At 32.3% G+C, this 26,819-nt stretch overlaps 1 protein-coding gene across 1 annotated transcript in view; it reads right to left on the minus strand.

Annotated features, from left to right (window-relative positions):
- LRRIQ1 (leucine rich repeats and IQ motif containing 1) overlaps nt 1-26,819 on the minus strand; it is a 107,397-nt gene that overhangs the window by 10,111 nt on the left and 70,467 nt on the right. The window contains exons 22-24 of the mRNA XM_062622360.1: nt 10,969-11,101; nt 9,352-9,412; nt 4,330-4,450 (exon numbers count right to left, since the gene is read on the minus strand). Coding sequence (XP_062478344.1) covers nt 4,330-4,450; nt 9,352-9,412; nt 10,969-11,101 — 315 coding nt within the window. The remainder of the gene's footprint in view (nt 1-4,329; nt 4,451-9,351; nt 9,413-10,968; nt 11,102-26,819) is intronic.

Here is a 26,819-nt window from a genome sequence, read left to right on the forward strand (position 1 = left end):
ATGTTACCATTACATTCTAGGAAGACTTTTAAGCCGGTAAATGCTGAGAAACTGAAAGGACAACTAAATGAGTACCTCCATACTTAATGCCATGTTTCTAGAGATGTTTCTTACTTGGTTTCTACAACATTCTAATTAAGACTGTGTATGAAAAAGAAAAAAAAGGAAAGAGAAAAAAGACCACCAGAAACCCCTCAGTAAAATATGAGTAAAGGCATGAAGAGAGAGCTTAAAAATGAGATGTTTACTGCATGCAGTGAGTTTATAAATCCTAAATGAAAGACAGCAGTTATGGAACTAGAATATATAGACAATACTAATGCTAACAAGAAAGGAGCAGGAAAGGAGGGATTTTTTTTAGAAGTGAAGCTGTACCATAGAAGTTACTGTGTTTAATTTTTTTTTTGGTCTTAATATTGAAGTCTTTCCACTCTAAGAAAGGCATTATTAAACTTCATTAATTTCATTTGACTGACTGACAGAATGGTAAAGTTTGAATTTATCTGAGAAATGAAATTGATAAAAGTTTTGTAGTGGAGATAGCATTTAGAGGCTATTTTTTTTAACTAGGGGTGATTAAGGAATGACAAGATTCAGGTCCAAGTTCTTCTAAATTTTTTCCTGGAAATAAGTTTTTTTATTCATATCAGAGACTCCCTGAAAGACTAGAATTCAAGGAAGAGAAGAATTAAGAATTCTGGACAGTATTTTAAATAACAGTTAAAGGCATAGCTCCCACTGCATTCCGTTTTCAAAATCTGGTGCTTCTGGAAACCCCTGTCAAAAGACAAGACTGTCCATAAGGCAAGAAATACAATGAAGATAAAGTATGATTTGCAGAGAAAAACAACAAAATCGTGACGACAGGTAGACAATGTAAATATGTAGGAGACTCATCCAAAGGTCGATAGGATAGAATCAGATTAGGATGATAGAATGGAGGCTATGATCGTCATTGCCTGCTCACAAAGTGGACATTAGTACTGAAAAAAATCATCCTGTCTAGCTAGATATAAAAAAATAAATTGTTTAGTTCTTGCAAAACATTTCTATACCCATCTTCCAACTTAGTGCTGACGACAGTAACAGTGTTCAAGCAAGTATTAAAGCAAAAAATGTAACCAGCAATTCACCCCAATATTTACAGAGTTCATGAAAATACCAATAAGTATGGATACTTGAATTGTGTATAATTCTTTACTGTAAGCCACTAATCATCTTATGCATGTGTATTGCAGAGAAATTATACTTCAGGGAGGAAGAGCTTTTTTCTGTCCTTTTGCATAAAAGCGGAGTAAGTTTATGTGAAACTGAAAGGCAGAAAATATAATCAGCTAAAGATTATTCTAACACACCTACTTTTGCAACTTATCGGCACTAGGAAACACAGAGATTAAGATTTTAGAATTGGTCAGATAAGAATGCATAAAAAAAGCCCCAAACCCACCCCCAAAAAAAACACCTCAAGAAACAGGAAAGAAAAATTAGTTACCAGGGAGCATAAATTAAAAACCTACAATTTCTGGAAGGACCATAAAGTGGTATATGTTTGAGAACATAACATATTGACCATCAGTAGAGACAAGGTCGTAAATTAGACAGATAACTAATTAGTCTAACTGAATGATTGCTACTCTTTCTTTAGGCTATATATACTTTTTTTTTTTTTTAATACTTCATGAATTTAATGCACAGTTAATTTTCCCTTTGAACATATAACATGGAAACACATCAAATACTTCAAATACACACATGCTTTCCTTAAACTATGTCCAAAGCATTTCTTTTATTCCTCATTTCATCTTGTTTTGTCAAGGAACAGAATTAAGTTAGTTTAGAATTAACCTACCCCATCCACCTTGAAAAAAAAAAGTAAATTTGAGTGATAAAAAACTTCAAATTCTTTAATGAAGAAGTCTAAAAAAATTGGGCAGTTCCCAAAATATGTCTGAAAATCTTGACTTAGCCTTTCTAAAAAAAACCCTCTGAATGAAAGGATAACAGCTTTGAAGCATTATATGTTTTGTCTTTACAAACACATTAACAGTCATGAAGTCATGTTCCTGCAGTATATAAAATGCATTTTATTTTAGTATCATATATATTCGAGATTTTTTTTTTTGTAAATACACCTAAAAATCAAACCATCAAGTTTGAATTCTCCTGAAAAATTAGTACAAGAACCTGATTTAATTATTTATTCAAATGGCAGCACCTCTAACGTCACAGCACCTTTTCTAAGCTCTTCTGTAATAAAAGGCTCAAAATGAATACACATACTAAATCACTAAAAAGGCTTCCAGGCTTCTTTGTTAGCTATTTCAGAAAGCAAAGCCAAGAGAGACAATACAACAGGAAAGTATTTTATAATAAATAAAGGCAAATTTCTAGTGTTTCAGGTTAAGGAAACCCACACAGCTAATAATTTATGTTCGATCACTGAAAATTAAATGTCTTCTGCAAACAGAACTAATGCAATAAACATGTTCATATACTGAATATAAATTGTACAAAGCTAATAGTAATGACATCATTTATTTATATAGTATGCATTATAATGTTAAAGTATAATCACTGTTTAACTTCTCAAATCCATGATGAAAAGATTTATATAGATGCATGTGCAGAAATTTATATAGAAAGACATGAGATCTGGAGAATGAATATAAAATTGTGTTGCAGGATATGTGTATTTTATGAAAATGCATATATATTAGAAGATACGGTAAACTGTCTCTCTGTCTCTCACACTTATGACTTCACCAGTTGATGGTTCTTTCCTGCTCCTTTCCTAGTCTCTTCTTCTTGAAGGCATAATAGAATAACACTTTTCATCTTTATTGTTCCCAAACTCATAACATAGTTCTATATGCCTATCTTTGGGGAAAGACCTTACTCTTATTTATTTTTCTGGATGGACATAAAGTGTGGGTTACAATCTAGACAGCAATTACACACTAATATGAATGTAGTGTATACTGCATACCTCAATTATCCAAGATATGAATACATTCTATTCTGAATATATGAATATATTTTGCCATTGATGTCAGTAGCTTAGACTTGTCTTACCTAAATTTAGAATCTTAGCAGTTAGGAATCTCATCTAATTTAAATGGTGGTGGTTCATAACTAGCCAATGGAGAGAACCAGGAAAACTAAGGCCATAATTCTTTCTTTTCTAAGATGGTAGGCAGAGAGAGAGAATCATATTCTTTCTTCATGGATGAAATTAATTTATACTGGGATGATTAATTTTGTCTAATCTAATTTTAGGAATGTAAATCAAGTAAATAAGCACAGACAAATTGTACTCACCATTATTTTTTGCCTGTGGTAGACTAATACAATGTAAATAAATCTTTATTCCAAAGCCTTTAAAAAGTATGTCAGAAAAATAGAGGTATCAAATATTTTTACATGTTTACAATGATTTTTACTTTTTTTTTTGTTAAAAGTGAAAAGTCAGCATATATGAAAACATAACATAAAAAAGCAAATCTGGGAAATGCATGCAATTTATGAAATAAGCTGATTTGTATTTTGACATAAAGCATTTCAAGAAGCTTCACTACTTAAACAGTTTTAGGAATTTCAATAATTTTGCCAAATTTATTTAATACTGCTTATATTTTCTGTAATTTTGGGGGCATGGAGTTTTATTTATCTGGAAAAGGTATTCTTCCCAAACAAAAAAAACATAGTACCTCATATAATTAGAAATATAGTAACATTTTCTTCAGTTATCTTACACAGACTAAAAAATGAAACTTAAAATGTTAACATTTTATAACCTGCATTTTTTCTGTATAGACATTCTTTTTTTAATTTGTATGATAATGGAGTGGTAAAAATATATGGCTTTAAAAGGATCCTCCGCCACTGAGCTAAAGTAAGTTTGGTGGGGGGCATATACTACAGCATAACTGGCAATCAACATAGTAGAAATCTGTGGCTCGATTAGGATATATGCTCTGGCATTCAGTTAACGAAACATGCATTTTCCAAACCGCTTTTGGAAAAAAAAAAACAAAATAGCAAACATTTAAAAAAAACCCACTATGTTTTATAATTTAGAGAAAATATCTTCTAAGAGCCAGATCATCAGAAGATGTATTCCATCAGATGGAACTTCCCATTAAAATCAGAAAAGCAAAATTTTATTTATGACAGTTTTTAAACAGAACTGTAGAAAGCATATGAAAAAGTTTTAGGTTAGAAAGAAACAGAAAGGTAAGTAGCATGTGTTTTTAGGGATTCCAAGCATGCTCCTTTTCTAGCATTTTAAAGTGATCTTTAAAACTGGTATTGAAAAAAAACATAACTTACTTGAAGATCTTGCTGAGTGTCTGTGTGGCTGCTTATTTTTTTCTCTGTTCTCAGTCAAAGCACTTCCACTGGCCATGGAAACAAGGTCTAAATCCGTGTCTTCTCTGCTTACAGGGCTTGCCTGGAAGCAGTGGGAGAGAATGTACACAATCATGAAACAAAATATAACATTTTCTGAATGCAGCTCACATTACCCCAAATAAACAAACACGGTCTGTCAAACAACCTTCTTCAAAATGATACCACAATCCTTTATTGTTGCCTAAGCTGAACAAATGCACTATGTCAAAGCATTTTTGTAAATAAGAGCCGATCTTAAAATTGTGGTTTGTGATCTGAGTCAGTGCAACAACAAAAGAAAACATTTTAGTACAGTAATTTTGAAGAAAATCAATCTTGCAGACGGCTGATGAAACCTTAAACAGCTTAAGATCATTTACTGACCAGTCTATAATTTAAGTTATAGTTGAATGTCAGAGATGTCATATTGGATTATTTTCTGCAATATTTATGTTTTATCCAGGACATGCATCAGTTTAATCAGTCAAGGGCCCAGTAAGTAATTTAATCTACGTTTTTTGCTAATTAACCATAACCACCAGACGGCATTTTAATTGTACTTTAGGTAAGAGTATTATATTAATTATAAATTTCTAGCATCCAGTAGAGATACATTTTGGCATAAAGCTTGCCTTATGCACATAAATATGGCAAAATAGAAACGAAAATCATATTTCAGCAATGAGTCCTTGCTTTGGAGACATACAGGGCAAAGGTTAAAAATACTGACCTGGAAGATTCCACACACTGTAAATGGTGGATTGTTAGTTTTGCGGAAATGACTTCACATTTACTCAACAAGAGCTCCCTTTCCTTGAAATGAAGTTGTTCAATACCAAAAGCAGCCATCTAATACTGTTGACTAGATACTGAGGCAGTAACAATGATGAGGAAAAATCAGACATTGTGGAAGAGTGATCTACAAAATCCACAGTGTAGTTAGTCAGCTGGAAGTACTGACCATGAGTGTGTACTTTTCTCATCTCTGGACCTTCAGAAGCAGAGTCCAGAAGACAGATTAAATCCTTCCTCTATCTGAGCTGAAAAGCCCCAAATCCTTTCAGAAGATGAGTAGAGTCCACTTTTTTATAAAAGCAAACAATATCCTAGTAGTTAGAGTGCTTAATCGGGAATCAGGAGACTGGGTTTCAACTCCTTCCTTGGGGGGTTGAAGCCTGCAGCTCCCCTTTTCTCAAGAAAATGCCGTTACTATAAAGTTGTAGGCTATTCTGGAGAAGACGATCTCCAGACTTCCTGTTTAAACCAGCTCACTGTACCAAGAGCAGCATTGCACCAATGCAGACAGGCTTTGTAGTCCAGTCTAACTTAGAGGACTCAGATGAAATGGAGACCTGTTTCATTTCTTTGTCTTTACCCAGTCACTGTTTAATGTAAAATTCATTAAAAAGTACATGCATTTTCAAACCAACAACTCCAAAGATACAGATAATTTTATGCTCTTCCTTAGTGACTGCGTACCCCTTGTGTTAGTACAGAAAGTTTATCCCTTGTTTTCTGATGCTTGCCTTTTATATGTTTAATGACCACGATTTTAAAGTTTTCTTTGCACAGGGAGCAGGCTATATTATTGCTGCTAGCATCAATATTTTATATTCTCTTCCACAGCAGTGTCTAGAAACTTTGAAAAGTATAAGATTTTTATCTTGACAACTCTTTATATTTTTGGCCTTAATATTTACAGTCACTTTAACCTTGTGAGAGCTCCTCGTGTTCAAAATCTTTAAATAGAAAGTTTTTAGTCTTTCAGTAATAAAATAATGCAATCATTGCTATGCTCAGAGAGATTTGAAACAATGTCCTTGGTCATTCTTATTTCCATCTAACCTCTTTTAAAACACAGCAGAAGTTTCCTAATGTTCAAATTCCCAAAGACCCAGTAGGCCACAGCATTTTAAACAACTCTTTCCACACAAGTATTATCCAGTCCCTATCATCATAGAATCTGAGGTTTCATCATCATGTAGACAACAATATTCAGTGTTATATACTAGACTTTAATAGGATGGCCTGGTTCTCTCATGTAAAATCTTTATTATTTTCTTTCAAATAAAGATAAGTGTTTTCACTCAATTACAGTCAGAGTAATATTTAAGGTTGTATTAATCACTGGAGCAAACTTAATTTCAGGTTTGTAAAGAACCTGATTGAAGGTTCTCTGAAGCTAATTAAAACCTTCCTTTTTACGTTTATAGCTTAGAGCCAAAAATTTGGAAGACATTTAAGATACTTGTACTCTTTTTCACAGAGCGCAGTATTGGCCTGCCATCTGTAGTGATCATCAGATTTAACTCTTCAGACTTTTTGCCATTAGTTTTTTACTACAAACTTTTTTTTCCTTCGAATAAATTGGAAATTCATTTCAACCTGGAGGAATCTTTTCCTTGAATACAGCTCTGCATCTGAATATTTTTTCTATTCCTATGTCAAATTATCAAGATATTCTGTAACCTTCTGAGGTTAAGAGTGCTTTTAAATTCAAGTTATATCTTAATGTTCGGAGATACTGTTTAATAGTGAAATGGCTAAGCATGTAGGTAACTTAAACTGCATATAAAGATGAATCAGTAAGTATATCCTACTTGTCATTCAGGAAATCATATTATTTTATGTGCCCAGCTTAAACTGTAAGTGAGCATGCCTTCCTAAGCACTTCTGTAGTTGTACTACCAAGCCAAATCATCAAAATAATCTAGGTTAACACACTAAGATCTTAGATATACTGCAGGTTAATACATCAGGTTTATGTCCCATTTGGAATGGTTAAGATTTGATTGTTAATACGCAACCTTTGAAATAACATTCTGTATCCATGAAAAAGAATGTCTTAAACTCTTGGAATGTGCACAGTTATAATTTAGAAAATGATAAAATTTATTAAATTATTTTAATTAAAAATTAATTAATTAAAAAAATGTATTAACCTAGTACATTCAGAATGCAGGCCTATGAAACATACAAATTAGGGACCCTATTACACACAGGGAAACATTATGATCAAGCATATGTCATATGAATAAACTACTGGAAATTCCTAGGAATGCTTTACTTTTCTAATATACTTTTCTTTTTTCTTTTTTTCTTAATGTATATTTCTTTTTTTTTCTTCCAGTTTACTTTTTTCGATAACGATTGCAGCAAAGCGCTACCTTAATTTTTGTCATGATTTCATAGCTTTTAACTGATTTTTTATGCCAAAGCAGCAGGAGTATGTTTGCACTTAAACCTTTACAAGTTAAGAGAATCCATACAAATTTAAAAACCATAATACTCCAGCTGTCTATGTGTACAAACCACATCATTATTTCATTGCCTACATAGTACTGCTTTCTGCATTAGAGATAGATACATTTTATTCCCTTTTCTATTGCATTTTTCTCTGTATGTCATTCATGTGGAACAGCTATGTAATTATGTGGCACAGGCTGTGACAATCCCATAACATTGCCAGTTATGTGGGCACACCACATAATACTGTTGTGGGATTGCAGTAGTATTATGTGGACAGAACTGCCTACTATAAATAAAATACAACCTACCTATATGTACATATGCTTAACAATAATTATATAATATGTAATTTAGATAACGTTATTAGATTATGACTTGCTCAAATTAGAGCAATTACTGTTTTAGACTTTATGCAACAAATAACTATTTGTGCTGCTGCAACCAAACCCCATCACAACGGTCATTTGGCTCTTGATTTCAGACCCTAAACTTTAACAGGAACCTAAGAACTGGGGACACCCCACACCAGAGAAAAATCTTTGACAAAATCCGACTTAATGAAAAAAGTAAATAGAAACACCTAAGTCTTAAAAACATTTATTCAACAGTGAATTTTAGAGGTTTAGGGAAGGGTTTCCAAAAAACGCATATTGAATAGATGAAAAAGCTAAGGAAGGTAGGAGTTAGAAAGTGCCAAGATTTCTCAGAGTACAGAATGAGGCATATGACATATCTAACTGGGAAATTCTTTTTATGCAACATTTTACACTATATATATATGAATATAAGACACTAATTCTGTATAGTTTATAAGTTTTTTTCCCATTTTTAACCCCCTACATAATCATATAAACAAGAATATTAGTAATTTGGCAGTAAAATGTAAAGTGTGTGTGTATGTGTATATATATGCATATATATGTGTGTACATATAAACATATATGTATGCAGAGTGTGTATAAATTGGCCTGTAATCACAACATTGCTGACTATCAAAGGAACCTTTGGTTATCTCTGACACTGAGTCTTTTCATTTTGTAAATTTTCAGACTGTTAAATTTATCATATTCCCCCTCCTGCCAACCTACCCATTTCAGAAAATGATTTTTTTTAAAAATGTTAAAAAACAAACAAACAAACCATCAAACCATGAAAAGAGTAGGGGACATTTAATGACGCCAAAATACAGAGACGAAATTGTAATAGTGTCTGATTTTATACACTGTTTTTTATAATGTCACCATATTAACACAAATATTACTTTCGTAACTTACTATCTTTCAATAAATGATGCTATGGGCACATTGGAATGATTTAGTATGTGACAACAGAATTTAAGAGTGTTTAAACTTGTCTGATTGACAAGAATACATGTTTTCAGTAAAAAATGTAATTGGTGTTGAACCATACTCAATTTTTTAAAATATTTTGGTTGATTTAGAAGCTTTAAAAAACACACAGTAGCATTTGATGTCTTAAAACTAAACTGAATATCAGATCAATAAACTAGAATGCTATGTATACACATGGGTTCTTGTGCTAAAACATTTTCTTCTGATCTTCATCAATGGGTGACTTGATTGCCAAATAGAGAAAATATTAAAAATTCTATTTAATTAGAAAAAGCCTGTTTTTCACACCAAATATGCATTTGGAAGCACCACCAAGGCATAGCTGAATTCCGTAAAATCCCATAAAGAAACAAGTTCTTACCACAAGTTGTACTCGCCTACTCTCACGTATCACAGGATCTAACTCAGGCAAAAAACGACAGCTGGGAAAAACATAGAATAGAAATTTCAGTAAGTCAGTCCCACTTTACTGGGTTCACTAAAATACCTGTGCAGAATCTTTCCCTGGAAACACTCCTTCTTAAGTAGAAACAGTACTATTTAAAATAATTCCATGCTTAAGATGTAGCAGAGTAATTAATATTAAAATGTTTGTACTTAAGATTAAAATCAATAAAACATTAAAAATTAATATAGTTTATTAAAATGATACAATACTAATTAAAAAAATAATGTCAATGAATGCAACCATGCATGAACTTTTGCTGTACTTTAACCATGCATGAACTTTTGCTGTAAATTATAGTAAAATCAGTTGTCATATTACATAGGAATAAAATTGTTTTCAGTTACATAAATTCATCATCTGTCATAAACAGTCTACCAGTGATGTTCCAATGAAGATCAGTGGGACTTCTGTCACAGTCCAAAATGGTATCATAATTGTAAAAAATGTCATTACAGGTACTAGTGCATAGCGCACACCTGCAGAGGTAACATAATAACATTTAAAATAATTCTTTCATAAATTTCCATGTCTTCTTACTTTTATACATCCTTATATGATCTATCCCAATGTTTTCATTCAAATTAAAAATCATGGCAGTTATCTTAAACAAACACTTGGAGTGTTTAACTATTATGGAACATGACTGACAGATAAATATTTTCTAGGGAGTGCATGCTGCATATACTCCCTGGAGTCACTGATACAGTTAAGAAATATGGAATATTTTTCCATAGAAAACATAAGCAATATGCAGTCCACTTCATAAAGAATTAAATACATTTTTAATGAAAATGAGGTTAAAATGCTTACACTAAGTCCACTGCCTGTCCACTGACAACTTGTTTGGTTTTATTAGGGATGTTTGGCACTGTGTCTAATGACTTCATTTTGATATCAATAGTTTATACTTAATTTATGACCAAAACGTAGTTACTATGTCTTCATATTAGTTTATGGAATAAAACTAACCTTTTCTTTAATTGCATTGATATTTTACCTGTTTAATAACCAAAATTAAATAAAGAAGGAGCATGTTTATAACATTTTACTAAAGTATACTCTGAAGATGAAAAAATTGAGTTGATGTTTTGAAGAAAAAATATAAATACATACAATCTAGTTAAAAAGTGGAGGTTTTACTTCTTTAATCAAATCTAACAATACAGGTAATGTTACAGTTGATCTAATTATAGCTGATCCTAATAAAACCATAATGTATACCAATAATGCTATAAAATATGTGATGAATAAGCACTTTTTCCTACACCCTTTATAACATAACAAACACTGTATTAGTAGCATAAAGCTATGTAGCTATTTATCATAAAATTCTGCACTGCTTACCACTGTGGAAGAAGTGTCTGTACTACTAAAGTAATTCTAAAAGCTGCCACGTTTGAGACCAAGAAATACGGTGTACTATCTCCTAGCTACAAAATCATGTTTGTTTTAGAGTTATTAACCTGGGTTTCACTTTACAAGATAAATTTAAAATGAAAAAAATATCTAATTAAAAGGCAATGACCTCACCACTTTGTATTTTTGAAACTAGCAGCTCCATAATCCAAAAGCTGTGTATGAAGCCATTTGTATGTAAAGTCTTTTCTCCTTTGTAATTTCTCATCTAAAGAAGTATCCAGCTGAGAAAATTCTTCCTTTTTACCTGGGGAGGAAAAAAAGATACTCCTGTCTTTCATTAATTTTATTTTTTTTTTTTTAAGATTCCCCAGACAGATAGAGTGCATTGTCTTTTACAAAAGACAAAAAGGCAATTACTTGGGCTGAACATGTACAATTGCCAAACCCAGCTTATTAAAATTAGGTCCTGGCCCAGAATATGGAGTCATATATGTCTTGCTAGTGACACACAGACTAGAACTTAGGCAGAAGAATTTATCCTCAGATGATTTAAAGAACTTTCATTTACCTCTGTAGGAAGATGGAAAATGAAAACGCTTGGATGGTCACTGTATCTAACCAAATGAGGTTGTGAGGGCTGTCTGAAAAGGTCAAGTACAGAGATCATCACCTTCCTTGATTAATGTGGGAGCCATTTCTTCTTTTCTAAGTTTATGATATTGCCTTCCCCCATTCCTGGTTCGGTAATACAGTCTTCTGACCTTTACATTTTGAAAATTTATAGATTCCACGTCTGCAGCTACACTCGTATGCTTACAGCTCTTCAGATGAAGACTGCATAAGAGCAGTACTGGAGATTGAGCCTTCTGTGTATGCTCTCCAATGAGGAATAAGTCCCCAGTAAATTACCTGCGGGATTTTTCTTATCTGTATTTACAGAAAAATTGGTCCAGTATTACCATCTTTCTCAGGGGAATTACATCTTTGTATTAAAAGGATCAGTATTATTTATGCATTTACTAAATGTTACCTTTTCTTCCATTAAAAGGGAAATCAATGTAGGGATTTAAATCCATTATTAGAAGTTCATGTCTGAGTCTGTGTGTCAGTGATGGTTGAAAAAAAGACACACATACAATAAGCTATGAATAAACATACAAAGAAAAGAATAATTTTAACTTGCAAGTTATGTTTCCAAAATGACTGTTAATGACTTGCCTTAGTTGCAGTTTGCATTTTTGACTGAGTTATGTCTGCAGCTGCATTTATTTAACAAAATTTTATTTTAAATTTATTATTTATTTTGCATGTTAATTACTGAATCATTATTCAAACAAGATAAAAGTGCACAGAGTACTGAGTTGTTGTTTTTTTCTTCTTAAAATTATATATGCTAGGAAATGGAGTATTCTTGTTCCATGCTTGTGTTAATAGTGTGGTTTTTTTTTTCAAATAGGCAGATACTGCCAATAATTTGTTTAATAATGCTGCAGAACTCTGAATTCTGTTTTCTTATTTGGAACACACCCATATACTTACTTTTTAATAGCTATATCTCTCCTTTTAATTCTTATGAAAAAATGCTATGTTATGAATTAAACTATAGAATTATCACTTTTCTCTTTCACTTATGAAAATCATGTGTTTGAGGATTCATGATATCAGTATCATTAACATGCATTTGCTTGATATCTTTCTTAAATCAGGGCTCTGGGCTTTTTAAAAAACCTGGACCCGATTTTGTAGAAGTACTAACACTCACAAATTCCACAGTTATTAAGAGCAGTAAGCATTCTGCATCTTTGAAATGGATCAGACCTATAATTTTTAATTGTTAAGCAAAGACAACCCTTAGAATGTCAAAGAAAAAAAGCAATAGATCAAAGAAGGCACAACTCCATCAAAAGCCAAATTATTTAACAAGCAGAGGTATTTAAAGCATCATGCCCTCATTACATTATCACTTCTAAGCTTTCAATCTTTTTGAATTTTTGTGTTTGTGGGTTTGTTTTTTTGTTGTTTTTTTTTTTGACATGACACACACATTAATAATTTAAGATTAGAATAGTCTTATGCTTGGCATTAATATAGTAATGAGTTTTGGTTGTTGCCAATTAGTCATATACACACATACTGCGCACTCAGGCCAGATCCAGTGCAGCTTTCAGGGGTGCCTACTGCCATTTCCTTACAGAATCTGGGCATCTAAGAAGACAGAATTTATTCGGAAGCACATGAAATGTCCTTGGAATTAAACATTACAGGAAAATAGAAAAATATTTTCTATGTCCCCAAGTCACCATGAAAATCTGTAAGAACCTGAACTTTGGGATCTAGAAAAATGTCATCCTCCATCTCCATAAAACATCTTTTTGTTTGCTGGGCATGCTCTGAGACAGTCAACCCATGTTCAGTTTAAAATACGGTTGCTACTTACACACTTTAGACAATCCCTGAATAATCCATTACATGAGTTAAAGGAGAAGGTCTAAATCTGTGAACTAGTTCTGGTGAAGTGCTCTAAATTCTAGATAGAATTTTCTTCAAGATTGATGCATTTTGTGCCCTCAGCTGTAGCAGTCAGCCTTAAAAAAAAGGATTGAAACACACCAAAAAAGAATAGCTTTGCACATGGAAGCCGGAGACTCAAATCTCACCACACAAAGGAGTACCCGAAACCTGTTTCCCACTGTCTAAGGAGTACCTCATATCCATGTTCCCCAGTGGAGGGCAAGTGCTCTTAACAGCAAGCAAGTATACAAAAAGAAGGAAGCTGGTTACACAATGTTAACATTCAGGGTGATCTTTCAGATTCCGCATTTAAGTTTTGTGATTGTATACCCATAAAAACCTGATCCTGATTCTTGTAAATCTCAGTTACCTACTCAACTCTCTGTCAAATTATATTCTAGAGAATGCTGAAGAACCTGATTCAACACAGTGATTTTTTTTTTAATAAATCTCTTTGTTGGTGATGGGAAGATAAAAGATCTAACTTTATCATGTCACATTTTCTGAAACAGAGAAATGTGTGGGGAAGTCTGCACTGTATCCAACTTTTCACAGTTGAATTTTGTGTTTAGAGGGTGATTTAAATCACTCCAAAACTTGCTTCATACAGAGTACAATACAAACAAATTCAGAGATTAAGAAAACTAAGATACAGAATGTGAAAGAAGGGCTTGGGATTTCTTCAGCATTCCTCCCTTAATATAAAAATCTGTGAGCAGAGTTAATTTTCTCAATATGTATTCTAGAAATGGTGCTTCTAATATAAGAATTAAGTAGCTGGGTTTGGTCACAAAAATTAATGCTATGCTATTAATACATTGACATTTTTCTTATCTGTTAGCATTCTGGCATACATTACTGGCCAGCAATGTATATTATGAGGGCATGTGCATACGAGTGTCTATGGCTCTACAAATTATGTAAAAATATTATTCTAAATTAAAATTAAAATTATAGATAACCTATGAGAATTTTTATAATTTTTCATGTCTTCTATAAAGTTATGTTATAATACACATTAATAAATAATCTTGAAATCCTAAACCTAAAATCCAAAATTTTATCACATTTTCTGCATATGTTAGTCAATAAATAAACCAGCATTATTTCTGTCATAATCTGTATAATACATGCATCACAGAAAGCAAGAATGTAAGTAATCACATTGCTATCAAGGCAAGAAACTAAAGAATTTGGAAACAGACAGGAAAATAACAATCATAAAAACTCCACAACAACTACCCCACCTCCACCCCCAAAACCATCCAGAAACTTACAGAGAATGTAAGAGAAATGAGAGGAATTTCTTCACTTCCAGAAAAACCTTGACACATCTGTCAGAAGTCTACTTGTCAGAAGGCATTAAATACACCTAAGCATTACATAACAATCACTGCATGCCCAAATGTATGCTACATGCTGCCATGGTTTTGGAAAACATATGGTATTCAGAGTGGTCTTTAGCATATTCACAGGTACTCAGTGAATACATCTATTTTACCAATATATATGACTTCCAGACAGGGGCAGTAATTGATATGAATTCTTTCCACTTAAAATTACAGTATCTTCAGGCACTCTTTACCTACAGCTCAGGTATGGAATTTTCAAATAGTGAAACACATACATTTCTGCCTTAAACCCAAAGAAACTTGTTTTTAACATAGCTATACTGCACAGATTAGGTAATTGTAGATAAAACTTCTTCATCTGAGTAACTTTTGACTAAATCAACTTCTATCTCTAGGACAAGCATGCATCAAATAAAAATATTTATAGTGGTATCTGAGTGAGTTCACAGCTGAATAAGATTGGAAATAAATTTCTCTATTTCAGATGCTTAAAAATGCCTTATCAACTACCTCACAGAGGGTTTTGAACAGGGAGTTTTGAACAACTCAAAAGAGGACGTCTTTCAGAAAACAGAAATGCAAATAATGAAATTTAACACCCCCCCCCCCCCCGTGTCTCTTTTTACCAGGTATTTCAGATTTTTTTCTGACTATAAATAAGGTCTACTATATTACTATTCCATCTGCAAACCTTCTTCTCTATCTCTTCATCTGCTATTGTAATCATCTCCTTTCACCACGACTGTCCTTGACCTCACCCTTACATCATTCTTCCTCCACTGACTCCAGATCTCCACCACAACCTTCAGTTAAGACTATAGTCTTTATTTTGGCTGTCCTTTTTCTCCCTGTTCTCATTTCTAATTTTTGCTGTCTTTTACACTCTGCTCTATTTCTGGGTGATTAACACCAGTAATAAAGCTTCATTCACATAGTTTGTTCTGCTTCAGTGGTTAGCATATTTCAGCCTTTGCTTTCTGTGTTAGTTCTTTGATGTCTTATTTGATTATACAAAAGCTGAACACTTTCATTGAGATCCCTAAACCACTGAAACTATACAAATTTCAGCTTCTGAATTCAATGAAAACAGGCTTTGAAACTTGGGCCTTCCCACACATTATTTTCCATTTTGCTATTTGTTCCTGCCTCTGCAGAATACTCCACCCCTACTATTTATCAGTAGCAATTAGTATTTATACCTATCTTATTTTTTATGCTAAATTTGCTCCTTTCTCCATGCTGAGGCAAATCCAAGTCTTACATAGTCTTCAATGGCATACTTTTAAGATAACTTAATGCCATTTCTCTCTTCGTACCACAACAGTGTCAATGAGGTTCTTACAGTATTTCCAGATTATTTAAACTCTTCCATTGCAGCCATCTGATCACACAAATATATTGCAAACAACTAATTCATCTCAAACTGCTTATATCTTTTACTCTTCTTATGAATATGGTTCATTTCCCTTTGAATTACTTCATAAGTTTCACTCTCCTGGTACTGACTTCAAGGCAGCATTAAACACTGTTCCCTCCAATTTCTCCAACTTTTGCAACTTTTATGGGCTGACACCACTTTCTGTATTCCATTTACGTTAAACACAGTTTCTCATTTATCTTCTATAACTTCCTTCAGAACAATATCAGTTTCATATAATGACATCTCCTAAGACATATCTCCTTTCGGAGCTGACCTATAAATCTAAAGAAATATTTCACCTGAGGTGTGGATAGGAAGCTGCCACACAGGTAATTGTTGATTTAATTTTTTGCTAACTTATGACTGTTCCAATCTGATTCAAGCAGTGGATCTTGGCATAGGAACTTTAAGATCCATATAGAGGAAGATTTAGGGATTGAATAGAGGAGGGCTAATAACATTAATAGTGTTAATAGGTTAATAGGTTGCTCGAGTCAATTAAAAAGACATAGAGATGGGAAAAGCAAGAAAAAGAAACTTAGTGAACTGCTTTGATACAGGTCCACACTAGTAAAGATGAGATTCCCTATTCACCAAATAATTAATTTTATATATATACATATATAAAAATATATATAATATATATATTATATATATATGTAATTTATTTTTTTCTTTGAAGAAGCTGGAAACCAAAACAATATTCTGCAATTTGATTGAACTGGTTAATTTTGTACAATTTAAACTGTTTTGCTTAGAGTTATGCAGACTACTGTTCAAACACATTTGTATCCATGAAATATTCAGAAAAAAACCCCACTTTATTTCTGCAGGATGCTATAGCAGTTATTTAATAGTGGAATTAAAAATATAGTTATGGTTATTTGTTTTAATCTCAGTGAATGACAAAGCCCATGTGATTTTCTTCACCATAGAGAGCAGAAGAAAAGCAGAAGAAAATGCAGAAGAATAAGCTGCACAAACATTTGGAAAGCTTCATATTCTTGTTTCTCTGAAACCTTCCAAGACTGGAAATGCAAATATCGAGCTCTGGTGACTAAGTCTAGGATTTTGCATTTATTAAATTTTTGATTAAATGCTATATAGATACTGACTCCCTATATCAACTGTTCTGGGTAATTTTGTTTGTACTAATGAAAGTATTGAAGGCACCCAAGCATCAGACTCTTCAGCCCCAGTATGCTGGACCTGTAAATTGTGGTAATAATATAATAAACAGCATTACTATTAGAATAGTGAGAAATTTTTTATTGGATTAATGCTGTGGTAAAAGTGAAGATAGACTGTATTTTACTCAGGAATAAAAGTATAACAAGTGACAAAAGATAGGATGTAAAATATATATATATAAAATTTAAGTATCTCAGCATCTACTTATGCACACAGACACATGGCTTCCTCATGTTCCCCAAAGTCAAACAGGTAGAAGTTGCACTACAACTAAAAAGAACATTAACATTTCTCAGTCCAGCCACCCAAGGGCAGACTTGTTTTATGTACAGGTTGGGAAACAACATAAAACAGCTTCATATATGAAAAATTGTTTCTTAAAAAAGAAAAATAACTAAAACAACACAAAAACCCCCTCAAAACCAAACCTGAGAAGCAAATTTGGAATACAGCCAAGAGTTACTCAGAGATCTTTGAACAGTCAAGGCCCTTGAAGAATCAAAGAAATCAAGAAGGTGTAAAAAATCTTTTGAAATAATATGTTGAGTGTTTCCCCACTCAGTCATCCATTAGTAAGTGTAAGGAATAAATAAAATGGAATTATACTGAGCCTATTTTGTTTATCCTTACCTCCTACACCCTCACACAATTTGTCTTATCCCACAGATCTGCCTAGTACAGACTCTATGTCTATTTTTTCTCAGAATCTTTGGGAATTAATAAACCTCTAACAATGGATGCTCTCAACTGAACAGAGGAATGGGTTTTATATTGCTCAGGAGAAAATTACAAGATACATGGTATCAAAACAATTTTTTACAAAGTTTTTTTGATAGATTTTATTTCTATACATTCCCAGTTCTTAAGGTTATCTGACAGAAACTTGAACAGAAGTGTTTAGTTGTTCAGTAATGAAACAGTATTCCCAAACAAGAAAAGATTATCACTTCATATAGAGTCCAAACCAGAGGAATACCCTTCTCTAAATTCAATAAACCAAGCAAACTGATTTACAACATCAGATCTTCTAAAGGAATTCTCAAAAAAAACAAATACAAAAGAAAATTATGTAAGGGCACAGGAGGTCTAACTACAGTGTTTCCCCTTGTCAGGAGGACAGAAAATACAAAATACAATAAATTTTATTGAGTGTGACAACTATTAAGGTAGGTTTTGTTTGTATTGAAGGACTTAAAAGTACAAGAAAAGGACAAAAAAAAAAATAAATCCAAACCCAATAGAAGATTATTTCAAAACAAAAATCTGAGAAGATACACATGCCAAGTATTAAAAAAAAAGAAAAAAAGTCATTACTCAGGAGCATCATGAAGTTAGTCAGTAAAGCTGACTTACACCACATTAATAGTCATCATATTTATAAGTAATTAAAATAAGTAATTTTATATCACAGCTTTGGAATGTACATTAAAAATAATCTTTGTTATGTTTACTATTGTGAATAAAAAATTTTTCTAGATAGATATCTAGATAATATACAGACTTGTTTATAAGAACTTGTGTTCATGAATACACATGATGTACACTAGTGCCGTATGTGATTGGTATTTTTCATTTTGCAGAATGACACTGAAAGTCAAATAGTAAAATTATTGTATTAATGTCAATATGTAGTTCAGTTACGAATACCTATGAATTGGTTATCTATTTTATCTATTATGTATACACATAAATTTCATTTACAAGTGTTTTATTTTGCATGGGTGAAATTATTTCTGGCTTACTTTCAGATGCTGGCTTTAAATACCTGTTGTTATTTGATGAAGATATTGTGACAACAAATCACAGTTTTGTCAGTGCAGTAATGCACAGCAGCAAACTAGGTTTTCAAATACACATGGAAAGTCTGCACAGACTAAGTGCAAAGCTCCTGTTTAATTTACTTTACAGTAAAACCTAGAGGTACCACTGAAGATCAGGCCTGTCATTATGCCAAATGTTGTATAAACAAGGCTTGATTTAATGCTCATTGAATTAAATGGAAAAAATGTCTCACATAGACATAGTTCTTTTTCTTAATACTCTACATCTAAAGTGAGTTAATCCCCAAGTGTGTACAATTCTTATATATTTATACCCAGATTAAGGATAACCATAAGTACTAAATTTATGAGTGACTATTAATAAATATAGACATTAAAGTACTAATTCTTCTTATTGAGTTATACTTAATTGGCTTATACATCATGGAAGAAAATAACAATATAAAATTTCAGGGTCTTATGGATCTATCTAAATATTCAAAAAAAAACTAAACAAAACCCCCAACAAAACAACAAAGGAATTCCAGGGGAAAAAAACCAAACCAAACCAAAAACCAAAACCAGCATCAAAAAACCCCAAGCCACGATTTGCTTACAAGTTGCTCCAGGTTAATTCTTAGTTCGTATGCTTCAAAGCACTTAGCATTTTTATAGATTCTTAAAATAAATTTCTTGATTATTTGGACCGAAATTTTCAGCTTGTAAACACATGAAAAATGCAATAATTGAAATAAGTACATAATTTTAGAGAAATCAACACATATTCAAGAGTATTCAGCCCCACAGTAATTGAATTGACTTGATGATGTTGATGTTAGATTGGTTGTAGTTAAAATGACAGTTTTTTTCTGTCCATGCAGAGGTTTGAATGATTTACCTTACTGAATGAAGAAATTAGAGATGAAAAGAGAATAAAATAGCTCTGACTCCTCCTGTTCTTCTATAGAATTTTGTTTAGACCTTCAAATTCTTTTTTTTAATGAGAAAATGAAGATAACAAAAAACTCTGTTCCATTAACAAACATAAATTAATCTTCCTTAAGCTTGACTGGAAATATTTTATTCTTAGACTAGGTGTTTTTAAATTAGTTTTTTTTTTTTTAATTAAACTTTTCAGCTAAATTTGCTACTAAACTCCCCAACTCACTGACATATACATAAAAATCATTTGAAAATGAGAGAATAAGTTAAATGCCATGATGATTCTAAATAGATGAATTTGCCTCATGTGTATTCTGATTATATTTGCAATAGCCTTCAAGACAGCCATAACCAATTAACTTAAAAGTGTGATTTGTTTTACTTGTTGCCTTACAACAGGTAAAATAATTGTCCATTCTTAACTTGGCTTTTTTGCAGCCAATTATCTAAGCTCCTGCAAATAGCACAGGAGCTCATAAACAGCACTTATAGAGCATTCAGGTCTGATGCAGAATGAAAAGAAATCCCACAAATTCCAATTAGGTAAGCAAACTCTCACTTCAGATCAAGGAACTTCAGTAGATAATCTTATACTATTTACTCCAGAAGAAGGAAACAGATATTATGTGGTTTACTAAATTAGGCTATTAAAATTGTATTATTTTACACAGGAATTTTTCAAAAAGATTAAAAAAATTAAAAAAAAAAAAAAAATTAACTGTCCAAACCAAGATTTTACTTCTACTGTAACAGTAACTGACATGAAGAAGAACAGCATTTCATTGCCAAATTTGAATGCAGTAAGAAAATACCTGAGAAAACAAGAGAACAAGAAAATACCTGAGAAAACAAGAAAACTTGTTTTATACAAAAGATTCTAATATAGTTTCATTTTCATACAAGATATAGCAATTTTAACATAAAATAATCTGAGTGAAAAGGTGAACAGAGTTCTAGAAAACAGTTGAGGAAACAGAGAAATATGAAACGAAATTGTAATATTTACAGACTTTTTTTTTCATTTTACTACAAAAGTGAGAACAAAGCATTATTTTGTCCAGCAAGATTTTTTCTGCTTTTCTGAAAAATGACGTTGATTAGAGGTAGTATGTTAGAGGTATTGATACAGAGGTTAGAAAAAGGTATATGTATATTCAATAATACAAAAACTTATATAAGTAAATACAAAAACTTGTCTGTAAATTGTACCAAAATTGAAACGCTTTTTCAAATCTTTGAACTCCTCCATATTCTGTTTCAGTGACTGCATCAAGGGATACTAGAACTGCAGAAATGTCTGAATAGCATCATCACCTTCAAGGCAGCGAGATCTCTGAATAGACTCTCCTTCAGGATTCTGGCTAGAAAAGGACGGAAACAGGAGAAAATGCAATTATGTAGCAAAATAATCACTAAATCCAAGATATCTAATTTTCAATGATATTTAATAAGTCATAGTTCTACTCACCTTCTGGATTCCAAACAGATTCTTCAGCTTTCACCTGACTAGTCCTGAATAACTACATCTCAGCGCTCTGGGTGCTCATCAGTACTGTCTCCTTTTGTAACCATATCAGATGTGCAATGAAAAAAGAGAATTTGCTCCTACTAATTCTATAACATACATGTTGATGGGAAGTCATAGAAATACATAACACTTTCATAGGGGAAATAAAACAAATTTCAAAGTAAGGAATTAGTATGATGCACTGATAACATGCATTCTTAGTAATATAGTGCAATAATAGTAACTATTTGTACAACAGTAAAAACCCCAAAATCCTGAGCAGCCATAATTGTGGAAATAGCAACTTTAATAATTTATTCCAAGTAAGCTTCTACAAATATTTCTGTTTGCAATAAATGAAATATGTTTGAAAGAGAATTTTAAATACAGTGCACACAACTCACATAGTATGATGACAGCCTATGCAGTGTTTTAGCATATGTAGACCAGACTACAAGTAGAGTCTGACAAACCCTAAGAAGGCAGACCTGGCTAAGAGTCAGGAGTCACGCTTATTAAATTGAACTCTCAGGGGTATCATGCAATCAGAGGTCACAATCGAGGCAACAGAAGCAATGTCACGATATCAGAGAAAGGGCCAATTCAGACCTGCTCCCTGACAGGCAGTGAGGTCACAGCTCGCGGCAAATAACTGTATTAAAAGGGAATATTCTCTGCACACTTTTAGAACTGTCATCTGAACAAACAAAGTCAGGTCATTGGTAGGTTAAATCAGAACTTTCTGCCCTAGTAGCACATAGCTTCCTTTCTTTTTTCCATTCACTTCTAATTTCTCACTTACAAAACACACATCAACTATTAAAGCAAATTCTCAGTAAGTTTAACTCTGAAATATACATTAATGTTTAAATTCCTCCTTTTAAAAGAGCTAATTTTATTTTTGACAAAGATGCCTCTGGTCTTTTCATAAACTGGAAACTACTGAGCTTGCTGCTTATTCACACACAAAAAAAAAAAGCATGCAAGAGTTTTAGGAAAATGAGATTCCACAGTCAATTTCTCAGTATATATTTCTTAACCTGATACTTACTCTGCATTTAGAAACCATTCAAAAAATTAAAATTATTCGTAATCTTCTTGTTTAATAATGATTCTGAAAGTGAAATGAAGTTGTTCTTTTGGCTGGCCACTCGTATTTCTTTATCTCATTACCTGGACTGGGTTATCTACAGGATTCTACAAAAGCAGTAATTTATGAAATTATAACCATGTTGGATTAGTTAATCTGGCAATAAACACACACAGGAAGAAGTATTCTAGTATACCATGTAAACAAAATTTTATTTAAAAATATCATCTCTATACACAAGCTTTCTCAGGAATATAAGAAAAAAAATACATACATATATATACATGAAAGTAACTGGAAAAATCAGTATTTCTACCTTTTTTATATGCATAAGCCAGGTAAAATATCTGCATATTTCAAAACATCACAAACCTATATTTAAATTTAAAAAACTGCTAATATGTTTCCATATTGCATGTGATAAGAATTGAACCTTAAAGTTATGAAGTTGGAAGATGTATATTACAGAAATTACATGTGAAGTATTACATAAAAGTTACTCAGGTATCACTGCATGATTGTACATTTTTTTTAGAATATTTGAGTTAATTGCGTTTCCTTGTAAAATTATCTATCACACATAGATCTGATTGATCACATGAAACTTGTAAAAAGTATAGAGCTTTGCATAAAAATTTTAATACCTAGATTTCAATTTTAAAGTCTTCTTGTAATGTTCTGCATGAAAAAATATTGCACAATACCAGCAGATATTATGTATCTAAACCACATTATTAATGAAAAAAAAGAGACTTCAATGTGTGTTGAACATTAAACACATGAAAATGGCCTTTTTGTAATGCAGTAGAACTCTGATCTCATTAATAGTGTTAATTCTCCATTACACTATAAGTACCATTACAGAAGAGGAAAAAATAATTCCTTTATAAGAAACTTCAATCAATTACAGTTTCAAATCCATGAAAAGCTCTGTAGTGAAGGCCCTCCTTTAATTCACTTCTGAAAGTACTTAAAATATGCAGAGGTATTGCTACTAAACTGTATATCTAAAGGAAATGTTTCTTTAATTAGGATTTAAAATGTACATGTTGTCCAAGTGAAACAAAATTTGTACCTATAAAATATTTCTAAGAATACCTTATATTCCTTGTTCATAGCTTCATACTAAATGGAAATTCTTTTGCAAGAAGAACATTTGTGAAATACAGTATTCATGACACTTTTACAGACACAAACTATACACTTTCTGTGCCCTACGTTAAAATACAATTTGCATAGCAATACAATTCTAATGCTTGAACTAGTTGCTCTGGAAAATGCTTGGAATATATCTTAAAGTGCACTTTTAATGACCACTTCATTAGAAATTGGTTTGTGGAAGTGTAAAAAAAAAGTGGGTACAGTCCAGTAACAGCAGAAGAAACCACCCCAATACTGACTACAGTCTCCAACCATCCAAACAGATAGCAATAAATTCAACAATTACTTTTAACTAGATGTACTAAAGCCAAGTGCTGTAATGCTTTATTTAGAGGAATTTAGCCAAACCTATTCTTCCTTACCCCCTCCAACCAAATCCTTTTGGATTCGACTTGTTGCTAAAATTATCTGTCTTTTGCATTCTAAGACCTGGGTCACAACCTTACTTAGGGACAGGAAATAGTTATCAGGTCACTGAATGGTCAAATGAAAAAGGATTTGAAATGCTTCAGTACTCAGGGATCTATTAATCCAAAATGATTGCCTTATGCAGTACTAAAAGCTGTGGATCTGAACGTGGAGTCAACTTGTTTACATTGGCTGAGATGCAGATATCTACACTACCTAGCTTTTGGACATAAAATGTCAAGGAAAGGTGGAAAGAAAGAGACATAGAGTCTTAGAAGATACAAATAAAACTATCTGAACAATTGTGTTACCTTATTCAATAATGAGACAACGTAGTCTTCAACCTCTGATGACATTTTGGGTGAAATTCCATTCCCACTGATGTCATCACTGGGTAGTTATTAGCAAAAAAGCAGAAAGACTTTTATTTTTTTTCTTTTATTTGTTTTCTTTTTTTTTTTTCATGTTCAGGTCCTTTAGGCTAAAGATTGGTAAAATACTACGCTATGGAATCACAGGTAACAGACTACACATTGCATAAAATCTGAGTTTTGGGAGTTTGTTGGAGCAAACACTCTCTCTAGCTTAGAGACTGCATTGAAGTTCGATGTACTAATAAAGTCCTTATACCACCACAAATTACAAGAGTCTGCAAAATAGCAGAGACAGTAACAAAGAGATAATACACAGGCAGGTGAAATACGTGCTTAGAAACCTTTAATACGGGAATACAGAAACCCTGAAGACTAGAACCACACTGAGAATTCATAATATTAAGTATGCATCTATGGCAAGTACCTCCTGTTCAGGCAAACAGATTTTTTTTTTATTTTTAAATGAATGTGAAATGCAAAAATATTAATATAACTGTCATATGTGTAGATCATTTATAAATATTCAGACACTGAAGTGCACTGCATAAGCACACATAAATGATGTTTTACATATTTATCTTTTAACATATATGATAATTTCAGGATTCCTTCATTGCACGAATACTGAAAAAAACCTACACTGTCATTGATGGACAGGAGGCTAGAAAATTAGGCACAGGTTTTATTTTTTAGTTTTATTTTCTAATAAGAAACTGGGCCACTAGAACTATGTAACCAAAGCTTGACTGCATGCACTGTAAGGCCCCTGAAGTCTTTTACAACTTTTCAGCGTACCGCTGTTGTGAACTGGGTTTGCACTCTGCCAGCAGAGCAGCTCTGACCCATGGAGAGCACTCCTTCAGATCAACACTGCCTCAGGCTTTACTGCTTTCTCCAAGAAGTCTTACATTTCAGGCATCAAGTTGAATTTCTTCTGGAGATGATTAACCCAAACCCATGACAGATTTTTTCCAAGATATCCAACTCCTTATGTTTATTTTAACCTGGCTCTTTTTGGATGTACTGGACACAAGTAACCTACTCATTTTACATGTTAAAGGGCTGGTGGAGAGCCATTAATTCCTTAAAATGAGAAAAGATTTCAATGCAAGAGCTCTGTTGTGTGAGCTCAAACTAAATAATAAGAAACAAAGCCATAGAATTCTGATTTTAAGATAGATTCCCTTCCACACTACAGGTTTCTGTAATGTATTTTCATCACGTTTCAGGAAAGATCTTGCATTCTCTGGAAGTGCATTATTCTGTCATTTTTGTAAGTGCTTTATGGTTTAGAAACTGCTTCCCTAATGTGGCATACAAATTTAAAGCATGGGAGATACATAATAACTAAATTTAACTGTAAACATGGCAATTCAGAGAGTATAATTGCAGCAAGGCCAGATTTAGAATGCGTTTGTTAATCCTTTTCAGACCACAGCTCAATAAAAGATGACTTAATTTATAAATGGATGTGCACAAACAATGCACTTCCTGGGAGTTGATGACGTTTATATTTTTCCATGGAAAATAGCTAATTTTTAAAATACAAAAATAGCTAACACAAATTAATAGCTGTAGTTCAATGCCTTTTTAAATATTCTTTAATAACACCCAAAAAATGCTTAAAGCTCAAAAAAAGATGGATATTAGCATTCCACTCTTAGAAGTCGCTGAACTGTCATGCAGATATTTAAAAACATCAGTGACTTGAACCAATACAAGTTCTATTTAATTGCCATATATACTTTTTCTTCACTGTATTCATATTTTTTAACACAGAAATTTTAAAAAACTATGTTGATCACTATGTAAGAATGTTTTAATGAGCTCACATATTTAACTCAAAGATAATATTAAATTACCACTTTCCAAAGTCTCAAGTTCAGACTTTTAATTAGCACTAGTAATAATAATCTATAAGGATGTTCTGCAACATTTTCCACTTGAGACTACATGGAGTTTTGTAATTGTTAACTATCAGAAAGCTAGAAAACAGATGACTTTAAACGGATGCTTGATATCTATCTTCCAATCATATTACATAATCACAATATCATTTTACCTTTTCTTGTTCCAATATGAAAAATAAATGTTATTTCTACTGACAATTTAAAGAGAAATGAATAAATATTTCTGCAATTAAAAGCTAACTGAGAAAGCATAATCTGTTCATTATCAAATCTGTATTGGTGAAATCTGCTTTAGCAGTATACTCACTGTTTTCTTTAGTCATCAATGAACATAAAATGATGGGAAATACAGTACTACCAACTGGAATTACAGGTTTCCAAACTAGAGTAAACATA

This window comes from Pezoporus occidentalis, unplaced genomic scaffold (genome assembly GCF_034315485.1).
Source record: "Pezoporus occidentalis ecotype Australia unplaced genomic scaffold, CSIRO_AGI_Poc_V1 ctg240, whole genome shotgun sequence".
Classification (NCBI taxonomy): Eukaryota; Metazoa; Chordata; class Aves; order Psittaciformes; family Psittacidae; genus Pezoporus; species Pezoporus occidentalis.